At 43.6% G+C, this 20,726-nt stretch overlaps 1 protein-coding gene across 1 annotated transcript in view; it reads left to right on the top strand.

Annotated features, from left to right (window-relative positions):
• Positions 1 to 20,726, top strand: part of nectin1b (nectin cell adhesion molecule 1b) — a gene marked incomplete at its 5' end in the record, with an annotated part of 320,574 nt that overhangs the window by 6,548 nt on the left and 293,300 nt on the right. The window contains one exon of the mRNA XM_080183142.1: positions 11,027 to 11,178. Coding sequence (XP_080039268.1) covers positions 11,027 to 11,178 — 152 coding nt within the window. The remainder of the gene's footprint in view (positions 1 to 11,026; positions 11,179 to 20,726) is intronic.

Here is a 20,726-nt window from a genome sequence, read left to right as displayed (position 1 = left end):
GAAAATCTGGTTTGGGGGGTGGCGGTGGTGGATGTATTAAAATTATCTTTCCATGGTCCCACAGTGTGTTTCACACCATTCGACCAGTGAGGGGCCAGGAAGATTGGAACTTGAAAAGTGGCCAGCGTGGTTTTGAATGCCTACTGCCGTTCCCACAGACGAGGAGTGCAGGCTCAAAATCACCCCCTCGATGTCTTTTTGAAGTTTTATCCACCTTGCACTTCATAATACTTCCAAGTTTTAAAGAACAAAGCGCAAAAAACAAGGAACAATACAGCACAGGAACAGGCACTTCGGCCGTCCAAGCCTGTGCCAGTCATGATGCCCTAACTAAATTGAAAAAAACCTTTTTGGCCCTTACTCAGTCCATATCCTGATACTCCCTCCCTATTCATGTACCCATTGAGATGCCTCTTAAATGTTGCTAATGTGCCTATTTGCACCACCACTTCTTGCAGCGCATTCCAGGCACCCATGACTGTCTGCATGAAAAACTTCCCCCACACATCTCCCTTAAACTTTTCCCCTCTCACCTTGAACCTGTGCCCCCTTGATAGCCTCTGACTATCCTCCTTGTCTATGCCTCTCATAATTTTGTAGACAATCAGGTCTCAGCCTTCGTCTTTCCAGTGAAATCAATCCTAGTCTATTCGGCCTCTCCTCATAGTCAACGCCCTCAAGACCAGGCAACATCCTGGTGAACCTTCTTGGCACTCTCTCCAAAGCTTCTACGTCCTTCTGGTAGTATGGCAACCAGAACTGCACGTAATACTTCAAATGCAGCCTAACCAAGGTTTTATATAACAGCAACATGATTTCCTAACTCTTGTACTGAGTGCCCCAGTTGCTGAAGGCAAGCATGCCATATACTTCTTAGTCATCTTGGCCACCTATGTTGCCACTTTTAGGGACCTGCATGCTCAGATCCTTCTGTATGTTAAAGTTCTTAAGGGTTCTGTTATTTACAGTATAATTTGCACCTAAATTTGATCCTCCAAAATGCATCACCTCACATTTGTTCCGATTAAACTCCATCTGCCATTTCTGTGCCCAAGTCTCCAAACTATCTATATTCTGTTGTATTCTCTGACAGTCCCCAGCACTATTTGGATTTACTTGTTTACCGTGGGTGGCACGGTAGCACAGTGGTTAGCGCTGCTGCTTCACAGCTCCAGGGACCTGGGTTCAATTCCCGGCTCGGGTCACTGTCTGTGTAGAGTTTGCACATTCTCCCCTTGTCTGCGTGGGTTTCTTCTGGGTACTCTGGTTTCCTCCCACAGTCCAAAGATGTGCAGGTTAGGTTGATTGACCATGCTAAGAAATTGCCCCTTAGTGCCCTGGGACGCGTAGGTTAGACGCGTAGGAGCCGCCGCTGGTGCAGATCTTGGTGGTAGTAGCAAATATTCAAACGAGAACTTTGAAGGCCGAAGTGGAGAAGGGTTCCATGTGAACAGCAGTTGAACATAGGTCAGTCGGTCCTAAGAGGAAAATATGTAGCGATATGGGGGTAAGGCCTGGGTGGGATTGTGTTCGGTGCAGACTCGATAGGCCGAAGGGTCTCTCACTGCACTGTAGGGTTCTATGATTCTATGAATATTTCCAGTTACCATTCATCTGAGCATGTGTGAGATTGAAGTGATGTTCTATGATATGTGGGAACAATTTTGAGCTAGGTTGGTTGAAATGCTCAAACCTATGTTGGCATCGCTGTGGATGTGAAAAACTGGGTGTTTGATGCATTCTTACCAGTCTGTCTTCCATTGATTTATTTTTAATTAAAATGTGGAACCTTGAGTTTAGTGAATACATTTAGATAACAGAGACATCTATATCAGACTCCTATTTATTGACTACAGCTCAGCCTTTAACACTATTATTCCCACAAAACTCATCTCCAAACTCCGTGGCATGGGCGTCAACTCCTTTGTCTGCAACTCGATCCTGAACTTCCTAACCCACAGACCACAGTCAGTAAGGATAGGCAACAACACCTTCTCCACGATCATCCTCAACATCGGTGCCCCACAAGGCTGTGTTCTCAGCCCCTGACTACACTCCTTATACACCTATGACTGTGTGGCCAAATTCCCCTCCAATTCAATTTTCAAGGTTGCTGATGTCACCACTGTAGTGGATCAGATCTCAAACAATGGCATGAAGGAGTTCAGGAACGAGAGAGAGTCTGGTGAACTGGTTCTGCAACAATAATCTCTCCCTCAATGTCAACAAAACGAAGAAGATTGTCGTCGACTTCAAAAAATGTAGAGGATTCTTTGATTTGATTTATTATTGTCACATGTATTAACATACAGTGAAAAGTATTGTTTCGTGCACGCTATACAGACAAAACATACAGTCCATAGAGAACGAAACAGGGGAATGCAGAATGTAGTGTTGCAGTCATAGCTAGGGTGTAAGGAAAGATCAACTTAATGCAAGGGAAGTCCATTCAAAAGCCTAACAGCAGCAAGGAAGAAGCCGATCTTGAGTCGGTTGGTATATGACCTCAGACTTTTGTAGCTTTTTCCCAAAGGAAGAAAGTGGAAGAGAGAATGTCTGGAGTGCATGGGGTCCTTAATCCTCCTGAAACTAGGGTCAATTTAGCATTTAGGAGAACATGTGGGCTGTGGGAGGAAACTCGAGCACCCGAAGGAAATCCACACAGGCACAGGGAGAATGTGCAACGGGGACAAAGTAGAAAGGGTCGAGAGTTTCAAGTTTTTAGATCACTGACAACCTGTCCAGGTCCCCCCATGCTGACACTATAGTTACAAAAGCCCACCAATACCTCTACTTTCTCAAAAGACAAAGGAAATTTGGCATGTCAGCCACGACCCTCACCAACTTTTATAGATGTACCATAGAAAGCATTCTTTCTCGTTGTATCACAGCTTGGTATGGCTCCTGCTCCACCCAAGCAAGAAACTACAAAAGGTTGTGAATGTAGCCCAATCCATCACACAAATCAGTCTCCCATCCATTGACTCTGTCTACACTTCCCGCTGCCTCAGCAAAGCAGCCAGCATACTTAAGGACCCCACGCACCCCGGACATTCTCTCTTCCACCTTCTTCCATCAGGAAAAAGATACAAAAGTCTGAGATCACGTATCAACCGACTCAACAACAGCTTCTTTCCTGCTGCCGTCAGACTTTTGAATGGACATATTTTGCATTAAATTGATCTTTCTCTACACCCTAGCTATGACTGTAACACTACATTCTGTACTCGCTCATTTTCTTCTCCATGAATGGTATGCTTTGCCTGTATAATGTGCAAGAAACAATACTTTGTACTATATTGCTAATAAATGTGACAATAATAAATGCTAAATTGCTAATCCCCCTGGAACTAGGGTCAGACTAAATACATGGGGTTACAAGGATAGGGTGAGATTGTTGTTAGTGCAGGTGCGATGGGCCAAATGGCCCCGTGTACTGTAAGGATTTTATCACCTCATAAGTCAAATCAACTCTATTCAACTGAGCATTAGACAGTGAATTATGAAGGAAGAAATGAAACTGACTTTTAATGGCCAAAAGCAGTTTGACTGTCTCCCAGTATGTATGATGTCTGTGCACAGTATCTCTGTATTTATAAAATCCCTACAATGCAGAAAGAGGTCATTCGACCTTTCGAGTCTGCACCAACTCTCTGAAAGAGCATCCTACCCAGGCCCTCCCCCCTCCCATAATACCTCACATTTTCCATGGCTGATCCACCTAACCTGCACATCTTTGGGCTGTGGGAGGAAACTGGAGAACCTGAAGGAAATCCGCAAAGGCACGGGAAGAATGTGCAAACCTCATAAGGCTGGAATCAAATCCAGGTCCCTGATGCTGTGAGGCAGCAAGCAGCACTAGCCACTGTGCTATCGTGCATTCAATTTCCTATCTGTTGTATAACACTGCCCTGCATATTGAGGTTAATGAGAGATTTCTAGTCTGCTAGTGAGTGAGCGGTTGACAGAGCCTCGACAAAAATCAGGAGGTGGCTTTCACAATATTGCTCTCTTATCTGGGAACTGTACTTATTCAAAACACGCTCTGTGCTGTCCAAATCCATTCATTTGTTTCCCATAACCTTATATCTCCTGAGGTCAGGTGACTGTTGTCATTTTTAAAAACCACATCTCATTGCCACAGCTGCATCACCCAATCAGCAAATTGACTCATTGTTCATAATGGAAGCAGTGGGCAAGGGCATGCATACCCTTTGAGATGTAAATTAACTGTATGGGTATTATCCATATGAACAGATGTGTTACGCAGGAACTTCAGTTATTTGGTTGGGGCAGGGTTTGTGAGAGGAGGTGGGTTTTGTGGGAGAGGCAGAGTTGATATTTTCTGAGATTTGGACTGAGGTGGCGATTCTTCCAGCCCATTGCACTGCCAGGAAACATCAGCGGAGGCTGTTTCACATACTTCCCAATGGGCGCCACGGCCTCCACAAGTCCCCCAGGCAGAGATTGCCAGAAATTGGCATGGAGCTGATTGCAATATGGAAATTACGATTTCCATTTGACTGGCGGGACTAGGACTGAAGTCTTCAGGCCTGCGAGAGTCTCCACACACTGCCGCCAACTCCACCCCCCACACCCCCAACTCCAGACCGGGAATGTTCCCTCCAGCACGGTTTGCTATTGTTCTCCCCTAACGGGGAACAGGCAGCCCACCACACTAAGGAAAAGAGGCCATTAAGGCCCCCCAGGACTGCCGACCTGGCTCTGCCCATGGGGCAAACTGGCACCTTGGCACTGCTCACCAGGTATCAGGCGGTGTGAAGGGGTGGAGCCACAAGGCCCATGGTCTATTGTGGAGACAGTCGGTGGGGATGGGAGGAACCCAGTGCCACTCTGCATTGGGATCGCAGGCAGAGGGAGAGAAGAGGTGATCAGGGCTGGCCATTCTGCAGGGGTGGGGTATCGGGGTCACTGGAGGGCTGTCTGGGTGGGCTGAGGTGGGGGAGGTTAGTGGACATAAAGACTGGCTCAGTGTGGTCTGGGAGTCAAGGGGTGATGGATGGATGGAGGAGGTGGGCTGGTCAGCGATGGGGTGATAACAGGCTGGCCAGTGATATGGGGCCACTGCGCATGTGCGATCTCCACGCTGACAGAATGGTGCATATGCAATGACCCACTCAGTACTATGCTGCCAGCCTCTTGGGCAGGAATAGACGCCACCCCCTGCTTTCCAGAGTGAATCATGCCAGGACACACTGATAGTGTCAAAGATTCATTCTGGAAATCACGCTAAAATAACTAGCGGGATTTACTCCCTCTTTCCCACAAATTGGAGACTTAGATTTTTTTGGGAGATTTCCTGCCTGGATGCTTAATCACAAACTCCCAAAGCAACAGTGGAGCCTTTGATCTGTGTGAGTCTATTGTTTTGAAAACTGGCAATTCGGTTGTTATTACACATATACATATTGGATCAATTTGTCAACATCTCTCTGCCTATAGGCAATCTCCCAAATATGTGGTTCCCTGTTCCGGTTCTGCTATTAACCCGGAACGATAGCAGAGTAAAAATTTGTCAGGCAGTGGTTTTAAACGGCTGGAATTGGATCAGCCGTTATTTGTAGACAGCTCCTAATATTTAATACTATTGACTACAATGGAATTGAATCGCAGGTGCTGTGTTTAACTGGCAGTTGGTCCAAAGCCACCCATCTTGGGCCACTGTACTTTCCCGAAGATCTGAGTTAAGATGGTTGGGCACTGTTTGAGTGTGGTTTCACCTTTCACTGGGTGTGCTGCCTGCATATTAGCTCTGCAGCTTTAGATATAAATAAACAGCAACTGCACCAGCTTCAATCAGGATTCTTCAGCTAAATTCTTGAGGTGGTCTCCTTGTTCCAAGACCAGTGATACAACACAAATACAGTTTAGTTTTTAGTTATCTCTCATGGTGCATTACATAATGAAGGGATGCAGGATTTCTTTTGCTGTAATGTTATTCAGAACACTAGCCTCACATGACAGTGCCATGTGACCTTGTTTTTGGTCTGCTTTGTTCTGTCTATCTTTGCACAGGGGATCTTTCACAACAGTTTCTGTCCATACAAAACTCAAGTTTAATACCTTTAACTGCAACCAGGCCAAGTGCCAGATTGTGAGTGATTGGACAGGGCTTAACTGTGATTGTGATGATGGGAGAAACAGAATTTATCCTGACAATTAATCGGCTTTTCAGCGCTCTGAGCTTATTCATCACTTGCCTGTCAGTGCAGAATTGCACACAATAACAGTCAGAGCACAACACAGCAGTGTTAAAGGGTTTGAGTTTTACGAGCTCAGAGGCACCTGCAGCCATTGCCAATCAGCAGTTGCAATTGGTATAGCAATAAAGTGGAAAGGCTTGTCATCAGAACAACAGCGCTACACCTTGATGCACTTTTATCTTTTGGGACATTGTCATTTCAGACATTGTACGGCTGCTGCTTTTAGGCTGATTGATTGGGTACTAAAATTGTCCCTAAATTGGACCTCCCTGATCCTCGCACGTTAGGCGTAGACTAAAATCATGAATAGGTCACTGAGATAGTAGGACGGCGGCGCGGGCTCGTTGGGCCGAAGGGCCTGTTTCCCGTGCTGTGTTGTTCTTTGTTCTTTGTTCTTTGCTTGCAGTAGAGGCTGGAAGCAGAGAAGCTTTCTACTTTTGGATTAGGAGTGTGTATCTAGTGGTTAACGGTGCTACAAGCTGCTGCACAGGCCGAACAATTTCAGGTTTAAATAATGTGCTGTGCTGCATTTATTGTTCTCCATTGGGATGCCATTAGTGATCTCTGCACCGCAGACAAAGAACAGAGAAAATTAGCCAGGAGTTCTGTTTCGCTGTTGTTCAGGAAAGGTTGTAAGAACAGTGCCAACAAATGCAGAGCAGTCAGCTTCACATCAACAGTGGCCAATCTTCTGGAAATAATTATTTGGAACAGAATTAACCGTAGAATCCATTAGAATGCCTCCAGAAGGCACCCATTGACTCTGCATCGACCACAATCATACACAGGCCCTATTCCCGTAACCCCACATATTTACCCTGCTAATAATCCCCTGACACAAGGGCCAATTTGACACAGGCAATCAACCTAACCCATACATCTTTGGAGTATGGAAGGAAATCAGAGCACCTGGAGGAAACCCACGCAGACATGGAGAGAACATGCAAACTCCACACAGTGATCCAAGGCCAAAATTGAACACGGGCTCCTGTGAGGCAGCAGTGCTAACCACTGTGCCATTGTGCCACCCGCAATTAGTAGTCACATGGGAAATGTGGGTTGATAAGGAAGAAGCAGTATGGATTTCTAAAGGGGGAATCGTGTTTAAGAAACTTGTCAAAGTTTTTGAGGACATAACAGAAAGGATTGAGGAGGGTAATGCTGGTGTATGTGGACATGGTATTTGATAGAGTACCGCACTGTCTGTATTGCTGTTCCTGATACATATTAATGATCTAGATCTTGGTGTGCAGAACGCAGTTTCAAAGTATGTGGATGATGCAAAATTTGAAAGTATTATGAACTGAAGAGTATAGATAAGTTGGTGTGCTGGCAGATGGTTCAATGTGGATATGTGTGAGCTGATGCATTTTGGTAGGAAAAACATGGAAACACAGCGGAGGCTGTTTCCAGGGCTTCCTGCTGGACACCATGGCCTCTGCGCATCTCCAGCCGTATAACTTATAACTGTATAATTTATTCAAATGTGCATTTTAAAACAATTTACTTTTCATTGGCGGGCCCATGACTGAAATCTCCAAGCTCGCTAGCCTCCCATCAACCACCCCCTCCCCCTGCCAGGAATGTTTCACTCCAGCAGAGTTTACAACAGATCCCAGTGAACAGGAGCTGACAGCCCAACACTATTGGAGTGAAGAGGGGTCCGTCAGGGCCCCACAGGAGGTCGTGGGTACAACTGTACAGGCCACTGGTGAGGCCGCAGCTGGAGTTTTGGTCGCCGCACTTGCGCAAGGATATTTTGGCCTTGGAGGGAGTGCAGAGGAGGTTCACTAGGCTGATACCGGAGTTGAGGGGGTTGAGCTATGAGGAGAGGCTGAATAAACTGGGCTTGTACTCGTTAGAGTTTAGAAGGATGAGGGGAGATCTCATTGAGATGTACAAGATGATGAAAGGGATGGATAGGATAGAGGTGGAAAGGTTCTTCCCGCTCAGAAAGGACAGCAGGACTAGAGGGCACAGCCTCAAGATAAGGCCGGGGGGGGGGGCTGCGGGGGGACAGTTTAGAACTGAGTTGAGGAGGAACTTCTTTACTCAAAGGGTACTGAATCTCTGGAATTCTCTGCCTGTTGAAGTGGTGGAGGCTGCCTCGCTAAATATATTTAAGACGCGGGTAGGTAGGTTTTTGGTAGGCAAGGGGATTAAGGGTTATGGGGAGAAGGCGGGAAAGTGGAACTGAGCCACTTCAGATCAGCCATGATCTTATTGAATGGCGGGGCAGGCTCGAAGGGCTAGATGGCCTACTCCTGCTCCTATTTCTTATGTTCTTATGGGTAAGGAGGTGACGGGTGCCCCTGGGTATTGCCAGCCTGGCTGCTGGCGCTGCTGAAGGGGCAAAGCACCAATGCCCAGGAGACACTTTAGCACTGTCCACTGGGCATTGGGCAGTGCTGGGGTGAGGCCTAATGGGAGGGCAGACTCTTGGGAGAGATTGGTGGGAGGGGTTCCGCTGCCATTCTGCAATCTGACTGGATGACAGAGGGAGCAATCAGGGTTGGCCAATGAGGTGGGGGGATCTGCCGGTGCCGTGAAGGGGGGGATATCAAGAGGGGTGGGGGAGTTGGAATGTCGAGGCTGGCCTGGACACATCGGAGCCAGTGATCTGGCAGTGGGGAGGGTCAGTAAGCCAGCATGCAGGGGTGGTGGGGCCAACCAGCTATTGAGAGGCCAGCAGACAGGGGCTACTGCGCATGCACCAATCTCAGCACTGACAGATCAGCGCATCACAGTGACTCATTCAGCATTATGCTGCTGACCTCTCCAGTGGGAATAGGCCCCGCCCACTGATTTTCAGCATGATTCACACTGGTGCACTCTGCAGTGCAATGAGTGTGGGAGATTCTTTTTGAAACACTCACTGAAAACAGCTGGCATGGGAGTTTTTGGGGAGAATCTCTCCAATAGAGAGACCATATAAAATAAAGTGTGAAGTTATTAAAGGAGTGCAGTAGCAGAGGACCTGGCTGTAGATGTGCATATGTCATTTAAGGTGGCAAGACAAGTGGAGGGAGCAGTTAATAACCTGGAGTTTATTAATATGAGTAGAAGAGCAAGGATGTTATGCTGAACTTATAGAAGACATTGGTGAAACCTCAGTGGGGTATTTGTGTCCAGTTTTGGGTGCCACAAGAAGTGCAATATTCCCTTCTTTCACATCCATTGTTTACAGAATTATAGTGCACCAACAGAAGGCCCAATCCTGAGGAGGAGGAAGTAAAGAGTATGATGAGTATCTGCGGGGTTAAAGATCTGATTAGAGTTGAAGAGGATGTAGATGCTCGGCACTTGTTTCTGCCTGAGCAAGCACTGGGGAACTCACTGTGACTTCCTGAAAACATCTAAACAATCACAGACTCTTAACAATTCATTACAAAAAAAGAGAGAATCATAAAAGTCTATTAGCATGAACTTCCCCCGCCCTACCCCAGTCAGATAAACTTGGGAAGCAAACTCCAGGAGGAGACTTAATTCAAATCGGGTAGCAACTAAAGCATTAAACTCTCTTTCTATTCACCTCTATCTCGTATACAGCTGTTAGAAGTTAGAGTCTCGACATGCCTGTTTTGTATTGAGATGTTTGAAAGACTTCAGAGCACTGCTGTCAAAGTTTTAACTCTATTTTGAAATTTTTTTCTGTTTAATACTTGGAAAGTTTATGGACAGAAAACCAGTGCAAGAACTGTTTTATAAGCAGTACATTTATCATTTGTTTAGAAACCGACACAAAGCAGATCCTCTGGCAACAGTACAATGGCACAGTGATTAGCACTGCCACCTCACATCGCCAGGGACCCAGATTCAATTCCCACGTTGGGTCACTGTCTGTATGGAGTCTGCAATTCTCCCTGTGTCTGCGTGGGTTTCCTCCGGGTGCTCCAGTTTCCTCCCACAACCTGAAAGATGTGTTTCTTAGGTGCATTGACCCGAACACCCGCTGGAGTGTGGCAACTAGGGAATTTTCACAGTAACTTCATCGCAGTGTTAATGTAAGCTTACTTGAAACTAGTAAATGAACTTTACTGTAAAATAAAGTGACTCTGTACAAACTTTATCTTAATGAAGTCATGCCCAAACTACAAAATACAAACTCTGCTCAAATGTTTCTGAAATGCAAACTTATGGATGACATTGCTGTTGTGGCCTGGTATCTCCCTGGTTCTCTTGGGGTGGCAGAGTGGTTAGCACTGCTGCCTCACAGTGCCATGGACCCAGGTCCAATTTCGGCCTTGGATCACTGCCTGTGCGGAGTTTGCACGTTCTCCCTATGTCTGTGTTTCCTTTGAGAGCTCTGGTTTCCTCCCACAGCCTAAAGATGGTTGGGTTAGATTGATTGGCCAGGCTATTTGACCCTAGTGTCAGGAGATTAGCAGGGTAAATGTGTGGAGCGCAGGAATAGAGTCTGGGTGGGATTGTGGTTGGTGCAGACTCGATGGGTCAAATGGCCTCTTTCTGCATTGTAGGGATTCTAATAGATTCTATGACGGTGCACTGTAATATACTGTATTTTGGCTCTTTCACATGCTGCTAGTTTTCTTGACTGTTGTATCACTTGTTGATAATTTTGGCTGATGGATAGGCTACCTCTTCCAAATTTAAGACCGGGTGTTGCAGATGGAGGATCACTTGGTGTGATTCACCCCCCTGTGTCACCGTCAGAGGGAGGAGACATTAATCTGTTTGGTCTCAGCTAAATTTAACCTCGTGTGCCTCGGGTGAAAAGCCACTGTTCTAATGCTCTGCTAGCTTTGATCTTTGTTGAAATTACCATGTGTTTATTTTTACAGGTTAAATGGCTCATTGCCTGTAAATGTGGAACCACAGAACACCACTTTGCTCTTCAAAGGGACAGTGACCCATGAGCTTGCAGGGACGTACGTCTGTGAAGCTACAAATGCAATTGGCACACGGTCGGGTCTGGTTGAAGTCAACATCACAGGTAGGACAGAGCCTGGGGGAAATCCTTTATTAACAAAAGCTTTGCTAATCTGAAACCTGCTATCTTCGCAGCAACGGGAATTGCATGATTGGTGTGTGGAGCCATGTTCTCAATGCTTCCTCTCTGATTCTAAATGCCTCACTGTTCTCACCTCTTCTCTGTCAGTGAGCAGTTCTCACTTTAGTTGGATTTGTAAGATTAAACTATCATGCAAGAATGTGTCATCAACTTACAGTTTATAAGGAGATGGAAGAGGACCAGTTGTAAAAATCAGAAGGTATAAAGTGCTTTGAGACACCCTGCCTTGTACAGATTATAGCTGCATCTACACTAACAGAGTAGTGCAGTGGGCTTAGGGTGTCAGGGATATATACTTCATTTTCAATTAGTTATCATGCTGAATGACAGACAAGAGAATATGACCATTAGTCTCCATCCTTTGATTAGATTAAAGATTAGAAATAAGGGTATAAATGTTCTATTGTCAAGGAAGAAGGTGTAAATTCAAAATTGGGGTTCTCCAAACAGATCCTGATATTAACTGGATTGTCAGATTTACAGTGAGAGGGAGCACTTTGTCAACATTGAAAAGCACGAACATGGGGCAGGGGGGTGGAATGGAGAGAGAGCACTATTCTGTATGATGCAGAAGGGGAGTGAATTAAACTGTCAGGCTTGTTGGTGTATAAGAATGTTTCAAGGAGCTGGATTGATTTGACAGATTCTGTCTTCGGGACCTCATCTGTGAGATCACCAGGAAGTGGCACGTTAATTACTGAAGGTTGTGGAAGTTAATTGCCATTTGATTGGGGTTCGGGGTTGGGTGCAGAATGCACTGTTCAATAGATTCATATTTCCAGTGGTCTGTGGACCATCCAGGTTATAAAAATTTACATCCAATTATTACAGTATAAGATATTAGATTTTTTAAATTCCATTTCATTCAATATCAACAACCAAAAACTTGACAAAAGTTTGTATTTTGAGCTTCTGCATTTCCACAGTGTAAAACAATGGTTGGGTGAAGGATTTAAGTGATGATCACTGAACCTGCATAAAATTATCATGAAATCATTATTCATCAGGGTAAAGATTACTCCCTGTGTAACTCTCAGGGTTCTCGGGTTTTTTTATCTAACAGGATGGAAATACTTCCGCCTCTTCCTCTAAATCAACAATATGTGGATGAACAACTAAAGCAGAAAATGCTGTAATACTTGTGTCGAGCCTGCTGATATGAAATGTGCTTCTCTGCAAGTTTCTGTACTGCTGGCAGTAGAAGTGTAATTTTGTGACGCGACTCTGTGTTGGGGAATGGGAGCCATGTCAAGTGTAGTTAGCAATGGGTACGGTTTATTTCAGTGTGGGCTGGAAGGAGTTGGCCTGGAGTTTTGGTGGGGGGAATGGTTGTTGCAAATTTTAAAGTCTGCGCTGAGTATAATGAGAGCTAAAGGCGCCCCTTCCGCCCTGGAAAACTTAGAGCCAGCTCCTTGAGGATTTACAGGATGACTTGATGCTTCTTTAAGGTTCAGTATTCCTCGAATTGCTTGTGCCTTGCCAGTAGACTCTGGTGATTCTCAGCAATTCCTAAAGAGGGATGTTAGTAGAGCACACGCGTTCTTAGCAGCTCTTCCAGACAAAATATCAGCTTCAGATGTCATAGTTTAGAGGTAATAATATCAAATGTTGCCTTTTAAATATAGAATTATACAGAGGTAATTTTTAGCTTTATATGTGGCTGTAAGTAACAGTGTACGACTAGTCCTGGGGGAGGCTCCTGCTGGCATAGCTGGCAAAGTACTGGCTTGTGAGGTCAAAAACGGGACCCAGTGTTGGACTGTAATTTGGTAAGTTCTGCCTGGGCTACCTCCTGTATCACCTGCAAACTGAAGCTGTTCTGTACAAAATCATTAACTGTAGACTCTTAACAATTTCTTTCAGTCACAGATCCATTCCTAAAATGAATATAGATTTATTTGAAATCGCAAGCTTGTGATTTCAAATAAACTTACTGGATGCTAACCTGGTGTCATGTGACCTCTCACCGTATCCACCCCAGTCCAACACCGACATCTCCACATCCTAAAATGAATATTGTCAGTGTTCCAAAAGCCTGAATGAATTCTACCTTCAGTTATATTGCACTGCTTGTGATGTTATACCATCTGTGGTCTCTGACTGATGCGGTGACTGGTTGTGAGTAATGCTACTCATAGTATTGTCAGTGAGTCCATTCGTAGGTTTTGCGTGGGAGAGGAAAGGAAGGATTGTCATTCAGACAATAAACGGAGTCTCAGTTCCTGGTTTCTATGCGAGTCAGAACTTGAAAAATATTTGGTTCAGTCTGGAATTTATGTTAAACCTGCATTGGTAGCTGGCAAAGAAAGCAGCTCATACCTAACATTAACTGATCAAGGAACCAGAAATTCTGGCAAAATATGTTCTTGATTGTTCCTGATTTTATTGGTTGCAATAAAACACAAGGAATGCGGGACATGAGGTGCTGCAGGATCTCACTCTGATTCAGAGGAGCAATTGTTCTTTTTCTGAAATAGATGAGCAATATTGTGAAATGATAGAAAGATGTAAGGACTAGAGGCAAGAGAACTTTAAGTGTCAGGAGACAAGGTTGATCTTGTCCCCATTGGTGTGAGAGGGATCGCAGTAGATCTATGGGATCATTATTCATTGCCTCGATGGGTTAACAAGAGTTGGAAACTGTTGAGTGGAAAAGTATTTGAGACAAAAAATAGAGGTGATGAATCTATGAACTGGTCTTGAAAGATATAAAGAAACAGGCGTGGGGTTAGTTACTGACCTTTTTTTTCAAAGGTTCCAGATTGACCCTGCATTGCATTGCCTTTATTTCAGATTTCCTGCATATACCATTGTTTTTATGACCCCCTGCCCCATTATCCCCTCATGTGTTTTATCACTTTATTTTGCTGTTCATGCACTAAGACTTTTTCTTCCTCTTTCATCAAACTACAGGAACTAACAGAGCAGGAGGCCATTCATCCCATCATATATCTGTGCTTGCTCTTTGTTGGTTCAATCCATAACAATTCCCACTGCCCTCTTCTGTTCCAAAGCCCTCCATCAGTCACAAACTACTCCTATTTCTCCCTGCTCCCTCATAGTCTTCTATCATCTTCAGCTTTAAATATTTATTTAGTTTTCCAATAAAATATTCCATGATCTCTGCTTCAATTATTCAATGCAGCAAAATATTCCAAGCTCCAACAACTCTGTATTAAGCGATTTATCCTTCTCCAATCCTCACTCTCTGGCCGTTTTAAATTGATGATCTCTGGCCACTAAGCTCACAATTGATCTTGCTCAATTCACTTTGTCAAAACTTTTCAGACTTCTGCAGTTCTCCTCACTGTTATGATATCCATATGTTTTTCACCAGTTTTCAACTTTGTGTGCTTTCAGAGCTCTAAGCTCTGGAATTCTCTCTGTAAACCTCGCTGCGCTATTATCTCTCTCCTCCTTAAAAACACTCGTTGAAACCTATCTCTTTCACTAAGCTTTTGATTACTCACCGTAATATCACTGTCATCTGTCACTCAGGTCTCATTTTGTTTTATAATGCCCCTGCAAAGTCTTACTACATTAAAGGAGATCCCAAATGCAAGTTGTTTGGCGTTGACCTCTTTCAACCTTTGCCTCTTATACACTTTTGTTTCCATTGAGAAATCAATTTATTTTTGTTCTTTTGAAGGATCCAAATCCAAATTGTTAATCTGGCTCTGTTTTTATAGATTCTAACTGACAATTGTATTTTTTTTAAGCTATCTTTATTCATTGAAGGACCTAAATAGTATCAAGATACCTGATTCAGACATTAAATGCAAGGGTCATCTATCGCTGGCCTGATGACTGTATGTTAATAACCAAATATAGAACATTAAATGTACTGTCACATTTGCTGTCAGCCTCGCAAATGGTTTATCTCATTTGCTAACATATATGAACCTTTATATTTGCACATTAATGTTTTGTCTCTCTAATTTGAAACAGGGCTGGCGAGAAACAAAGAGGAATTTCAAGGTAGCTGAAAGTAGGAATAATCAGGAATTAATGTGTTTTCCTGCAACTTAACTGCCTCAAGGGGTTAGACATGGTTATGGTAGGTGAGGCTGCAGTATGTCTGGATGAGGTAGGATTGATCGACCAAATGGATCTGCCTTTGGTTTTTCATGTGCTCATAGTTGTACAAACACTATTACCTAGTAGGGGCAATGTAAAAAGAACAACTGAACTAATGCATTTGTAAGCCATAAAGAAACATTGCAACCCTCAGTTGTTTAAGGGCATCTCTTCAGCAAACTTTCACAACTTTAAGATTAAGATATTTTGAATAAACTAAAGCAGATTGTAATTGAGCAATTGAGTTTGAATGAGCAAATCATCCCTCAGGCCTCTGTGTAAAATAAATTGATGGGTTCTATTGATCAGCCTCTAAATAATGTACTCCAGGTCAAACTCTGTAATGTTTTTAAATGTTAGGCTCATTGAGGGGAACACGCAAACATGTTTGTGATTCATTTGTGTATTAAATGCATACATACAACAGGATGGTTAGCCTCATGGTGCCAGGGACCCTGGTTTGATTCCCGGCTTGAATTACTGTCAGTGTGGAGTCAGCATGTTCTCCCATGTCTGAATGGTGTTCTTCCGAGTGCTCCAGTTTCCTCCCACAGTCCGAAAGACATGCTGGTTAGGTGCATTGGCCGTGCTAAACTCTCCCTCGGTGTACCCGAACAGACGCCGGAGTGTTAACGTTTCCGTGTTAATGTAAGCCTACTTGTGACACTAATGAATAAACTTTAAATTTTACATTCTGAAACCGCTTTACTTTCAGATGATGAAGGCTTTGAAGGTGAGGGGGGAGAGTAATAATTAGTCACAAATAGTGGAAAGAGCGAGCAGGGAACAGTAATAATTGATTTCCAATGAGGGAAGCAGAGAGTAGGGGAGAGTAATAATGCTTATTCCGGCTAGAACAAACAGCTGCAATTTTCCAGATGCTGTCTATTATACCACTATGTTCATGTACTAGATTTTTGGGAACGGAAATTTCATGTTAACACATGGCAGATGTGTAAGACGCAAAAGTTCATAACATGCTGGATTTTTGTGGATAAGTTGGTGAAATAATTTTTTCTTACCAAGGAAGAGATGAGACTTTTTAATATATTTTTAATAATCTGGATTGCACTTCCTGAAAAGATGATGGAAGCAGATTTAATTGTAACTTTTAAAGATGAATTGTATAAATATTTCAAAATTAATAAATTACAGGACTATGAGGAAAGGAGGAAACAGGATTAATTGACTAGCAGTTTTGAAGCAGGCATAGATTCAGTGGGTCAAATGGCCTCCTGATGTGCTGTAAAATTCTATGATTCTCTTTTGTTTTCCTCCACTACTTCCTCTCCACTTTCCTTTTTGTCTCTCTGCTCTATCTCTTCAATCTATTATTACAAGACCATGCCAGCTCCATTCCTTTTACTATGAGAGGAAAATTGCAGTTCTGTCAGTCCTGCCCAGATCTGTATGTTTATCATTAATGTCAATGGTGGTAATTCATGGATAATGGGTGCGCAGTTATTCGGAAATACTTTGATCATTTCTGCTATTTTTTCTGTTAGCCAGTGGTATGAACTGCTGCTGTGATGGACAATATGGAGGGTTTCCAAGTCCCATGTCCTGCGGTGGGATCTGCAAAGTGGCAACACTTAACCTTATGTTTGTACTGCTGATTGGATTGTCCTGATTGAACTTGGAGATCTGGAAGCAAAAAATGGCTGATCCCGAGTCCTGTTACCTCATTGGTGAATAAATCTTGATCACAACACAGGGATCTCTTAATGACCTTGTTTAAAATTAATTTGTGGTCTATGGGCGTTGCTGGCTGGCCAGTATTTATTGCCCATCCCTTGTTGCCCTTTAGAAGATGGTGGTGAGCTGTCTTCTTAAAATGCTACAGACCACACGTAGTGGGTTGACCCACAATGCCACTAGGGAGGGAATTTCAGCATTTTAACTGGACGACTGCAAAAGAATGGCAATGTATTTCCAAGTCAGGATGGTGAGTGGCTTGGAGAGGAACTTGCAAGTAGTGGTGTTCCCATGTATCTGCTGTCCATGTCCTTCTAGAAGGAAGTGACTGTGGGTTTGGAAGGTGCTGTCTCAAGATCTTTAGTGAATTGCTGCAATGCATCTTGTAGATAGTGCACACTGCTGCTACTGAGCATCGGTGGTGGAGGGAGTGCATGCTTGTGGACGTGGTGCCAATCAAGTGGGCTGCTTTGGCCTGGATGGTGTCAAGCTTCTTAAGTGTTCACAGTAAAAAAAAATCTCAACACCAGGTTAAAGTCCAACAGGTTTATTTGGAATCACAATCTTTTGGAGTGCTGCCCCTTCATCAGGTAACTCAAGTGATGAACGAGCAGCGCTCCAAAAGTTTGTGATTCTGAATAAACCTATGGGACTTTAACCTGGTGTTGTGAGACTTCTTACTGTACCCAGCCCAGTCCAACACTGGCATCTCTGCATCACTTGAGTATTGTTGAGGCTCTACCCATCCAGGCAAGTGTGGAGTATACCACCACACCCCTGACTTGTGCCTTGTTGGATGGCTTTGGGGAGTCAGGAGGTAAGTTATTCACCACAGTATTCTTAGCTTCTGACCTGGTCCAGGCATGCAAGTAAAAACATCCAAATTGGAGCAGAAGTTGGTCATTTGGCTCCTTGAGTCTGCTCTGCTATTTAACAATATTGTGGCTGATCATCAACCTCAACTCCTGTCCGAAAATCTAGCAATCTCCATTTCGAATATATTCATTGACTGAGCATCAGGTTTTCTAGGCCAGAGAATTCCAAAATAATTACCTCTGTGAAGAAATTTCTCTCCATCACTGTCTTATTACCAGCCCCTTATCCTCAGGCTATGCCCCTTAGTTCTAGACTCTCTAGCCAAGACAAACAACCTCTCAGCATTTAGCCTGTTAATCTTTTAAAAATGTTATAGGTTTCAATGAGGTCATCTTTCATTTTCTAAACTTCAAAAGCAGAGGCCTACTTTACATTAAAGCGTGTCCATGGTTTGAGTTGATTTGACTTATTGTCACATGAATTGGGATACAGTGAAAAGTATTGTTTCTTGCAATAAAAATACCATTCATCAAGTATATTTGGGAGAAGGAAAGGAGAGGATGCAGACTAAAGTACTTGCACTTACTAATGGGTCTCACATCACCAGGTTAAAATCCAACAGGTTTATTTGGAATTATGAGCTTTTGGAGCACTGCCCCTTCCGCGGGTAAGTGGACACAGCTAGAGTGTAGAAAAAGATCAGCTTAATATAAGGTAGGCCTATTCAAAAGTCTGATGGCAGCAGGGAAAAAAACTGTTCTTGCATCGGTTGATGCTTCATCTCAGACTTTTGTATCTTATTCCCAATAGAAGAAGGTGGAAGAGAGTATGTCTCAGTTTTAAACTTCCCTGGTGTCCAGTGACAGCGTGTGCATCCATATACATGCACAGCAGTTTTAGAAGACTGACACATTATGCATTTGTATGCCTCATGAAGACCATAGGTTTGGACAGGCCTTGCCTCAGAGGGTCAGTGCTGATATATCCACAATAGATGCACAAAGTAGGAACACAAGTTGGGGCTGCAGATGAGATCTGTAGTGAGAAATGGGGACTTTTTTTCTCAGTCTGTGAGTGAACTGTGATCTTTATATTGTGTGCATTAGGTTGTAGAAGTATAGAAAGCTGTATGAGTGATTAAGTATAATTACTATCTACATGTTTTCATCCTTGTATATATCTCCCCCTCTCATTCACACTCTCTCTCTCTCCCCCTCTCTCTCTCACACCTCTGATCTAGCAATCTAGCTATTCCATAAAAGCTGAGATGTGAATCATGTGTGGGCCTGTCCATAGAAATGTCCCTGAGCATTTAATATGATGCATGTACAGTCTGAATTCTCTGTAGAGTGCTATTAAATAAATTGGTTCCTGTAGATGGGTCATGATTTCTCAGTAAACCTGGATGAACATTAAGATATCTGTCATAGGGAGTGTCAGAAGTGGAGATCAGAGGCATGCTGACTTGCTGTTTGAGAATGTCCACCACTAAATGTGGGCCCATTGTACATGTGGGTAACCGGTGTTGGATAGCCACACACTTCCTGGATACTGCCCTACAACAAAACTGATATTTATATAGTGCCTTTAATGTAATGAAACATCCCAAGAGCAGAAACATTATGAAACCAAGTATTATTACACTGAACCACACAAGGGAATGTTAGTTCAAATGACAAAAAGCTTGATCAAAGAGGGTAGGTTTTACGGAATCTCTTAAAGGAGAAAAGCAAGATAGAGAGGCGGGAAAGTTTAGGGAGTTAATTCCAGAGTTAAGGCCGAGGTACCAGAAGGCACAGCCACTAGCGTTGGACTGATTCCTATCAGCGATGCTCTAGAGACCACAGTGAGTCAATGCGGATATCTCAGACCCTGTGGAGGAAATTCAAGATTGGGAGATATTAGAAACTTGAGAATTTTAAATCGGGACGTAAATTATCTGAGCAATTGCAAGCACAAGGTTGATAAGTGAACTTGTTGTAGGTGAGAATGTGGGCAGCAGAACTTTGGTTGACCTCAAGTTTACAGAGGGTAGAATGTGGGAGAGCAGTTGGGCGTATATTGGAATGGCCTAGTCTCGAGATGACAAAGGCATGACATACACAGCAAGGTAATGTTAATAGATTGCTAACCTTCCTGAGTTGAGTCTGCATCAGACTATTTCCTAAATGGTCACGGTAGCTCATGATCTTGATTTGAAGAGGAGTTGCCATGGTAACAATATTTTAAATGGGCAAAGGAAAGCGCAATGTAATGGCAGCAGATAGCCGATTCTGCACTGACAATCCAGCAAATGACTGATTTTTCGCAGATTCCTTGTGGCTCATTTGCCGCTCTCTGTTTGTCATGCTGGAACAGATCCTGAGGTCCAGAGAGTTGCTGAGCTGCTCATTGAAGTAGTCACCAATCACACGCTCTGATTGCTGATAGTGTTTCATTATTGGAATTGTTTTTAGTGTGGTGGCACAGTGTACTAGCACAATATTGCATCAGTACTATTGAGCTAGTCCTGTATTCAGTGACCCAAATCCTGCAGTGTTTGCTGTAACAGAGAATTGAGCCTATTGCTGTTTGTCACTCCAATCAGACAGATGGTTATTGTGACTGGCTTTGCTTGGATAGGGTCTAGACTGCAGTATTTGTTACTGGTTTTAAATTTGTTTTTAAGATTGAGATTGGTAATATCTTAGATCAAAATGTGAAGTTTAGTTAATGTACACAGTTTAATCCTTTGCAAAAGCACTTTTATTCAAATTTGGAACCTGCAATTGCTAATTTAATCTTATTTTTGCCAACACCTGTGTTGTCGCATAAACCAGGAGATCTGAGTGGAATATCGGCTTAATTCCAAACCAGCAGTAGCAGTTAGGTTCCAGTGTAGA

The sequence above is a fragment of the Carcharhinus amblyrhynchos genome, unplaced genomic scaffold, assembly GCF_965287045.1.
Source record: "Carcharhinus amblyrhynchos unplaced genomic scaffold, sCarAmb.v2.hapA chromosome_165, whole genome shotgun sequence".
Taxonomy (NCBI): domain Eukaryota; kingdom Metazoa; phylum Chordata; class Chondrichthyes; order Carcharhiniformes; family Carcharhinidae; genus Carcharhinus; species Carcharhinus amblyrhynchos.
This window is presented reverse-complemented; position numbering and strand designations above follow the sequence as displayed.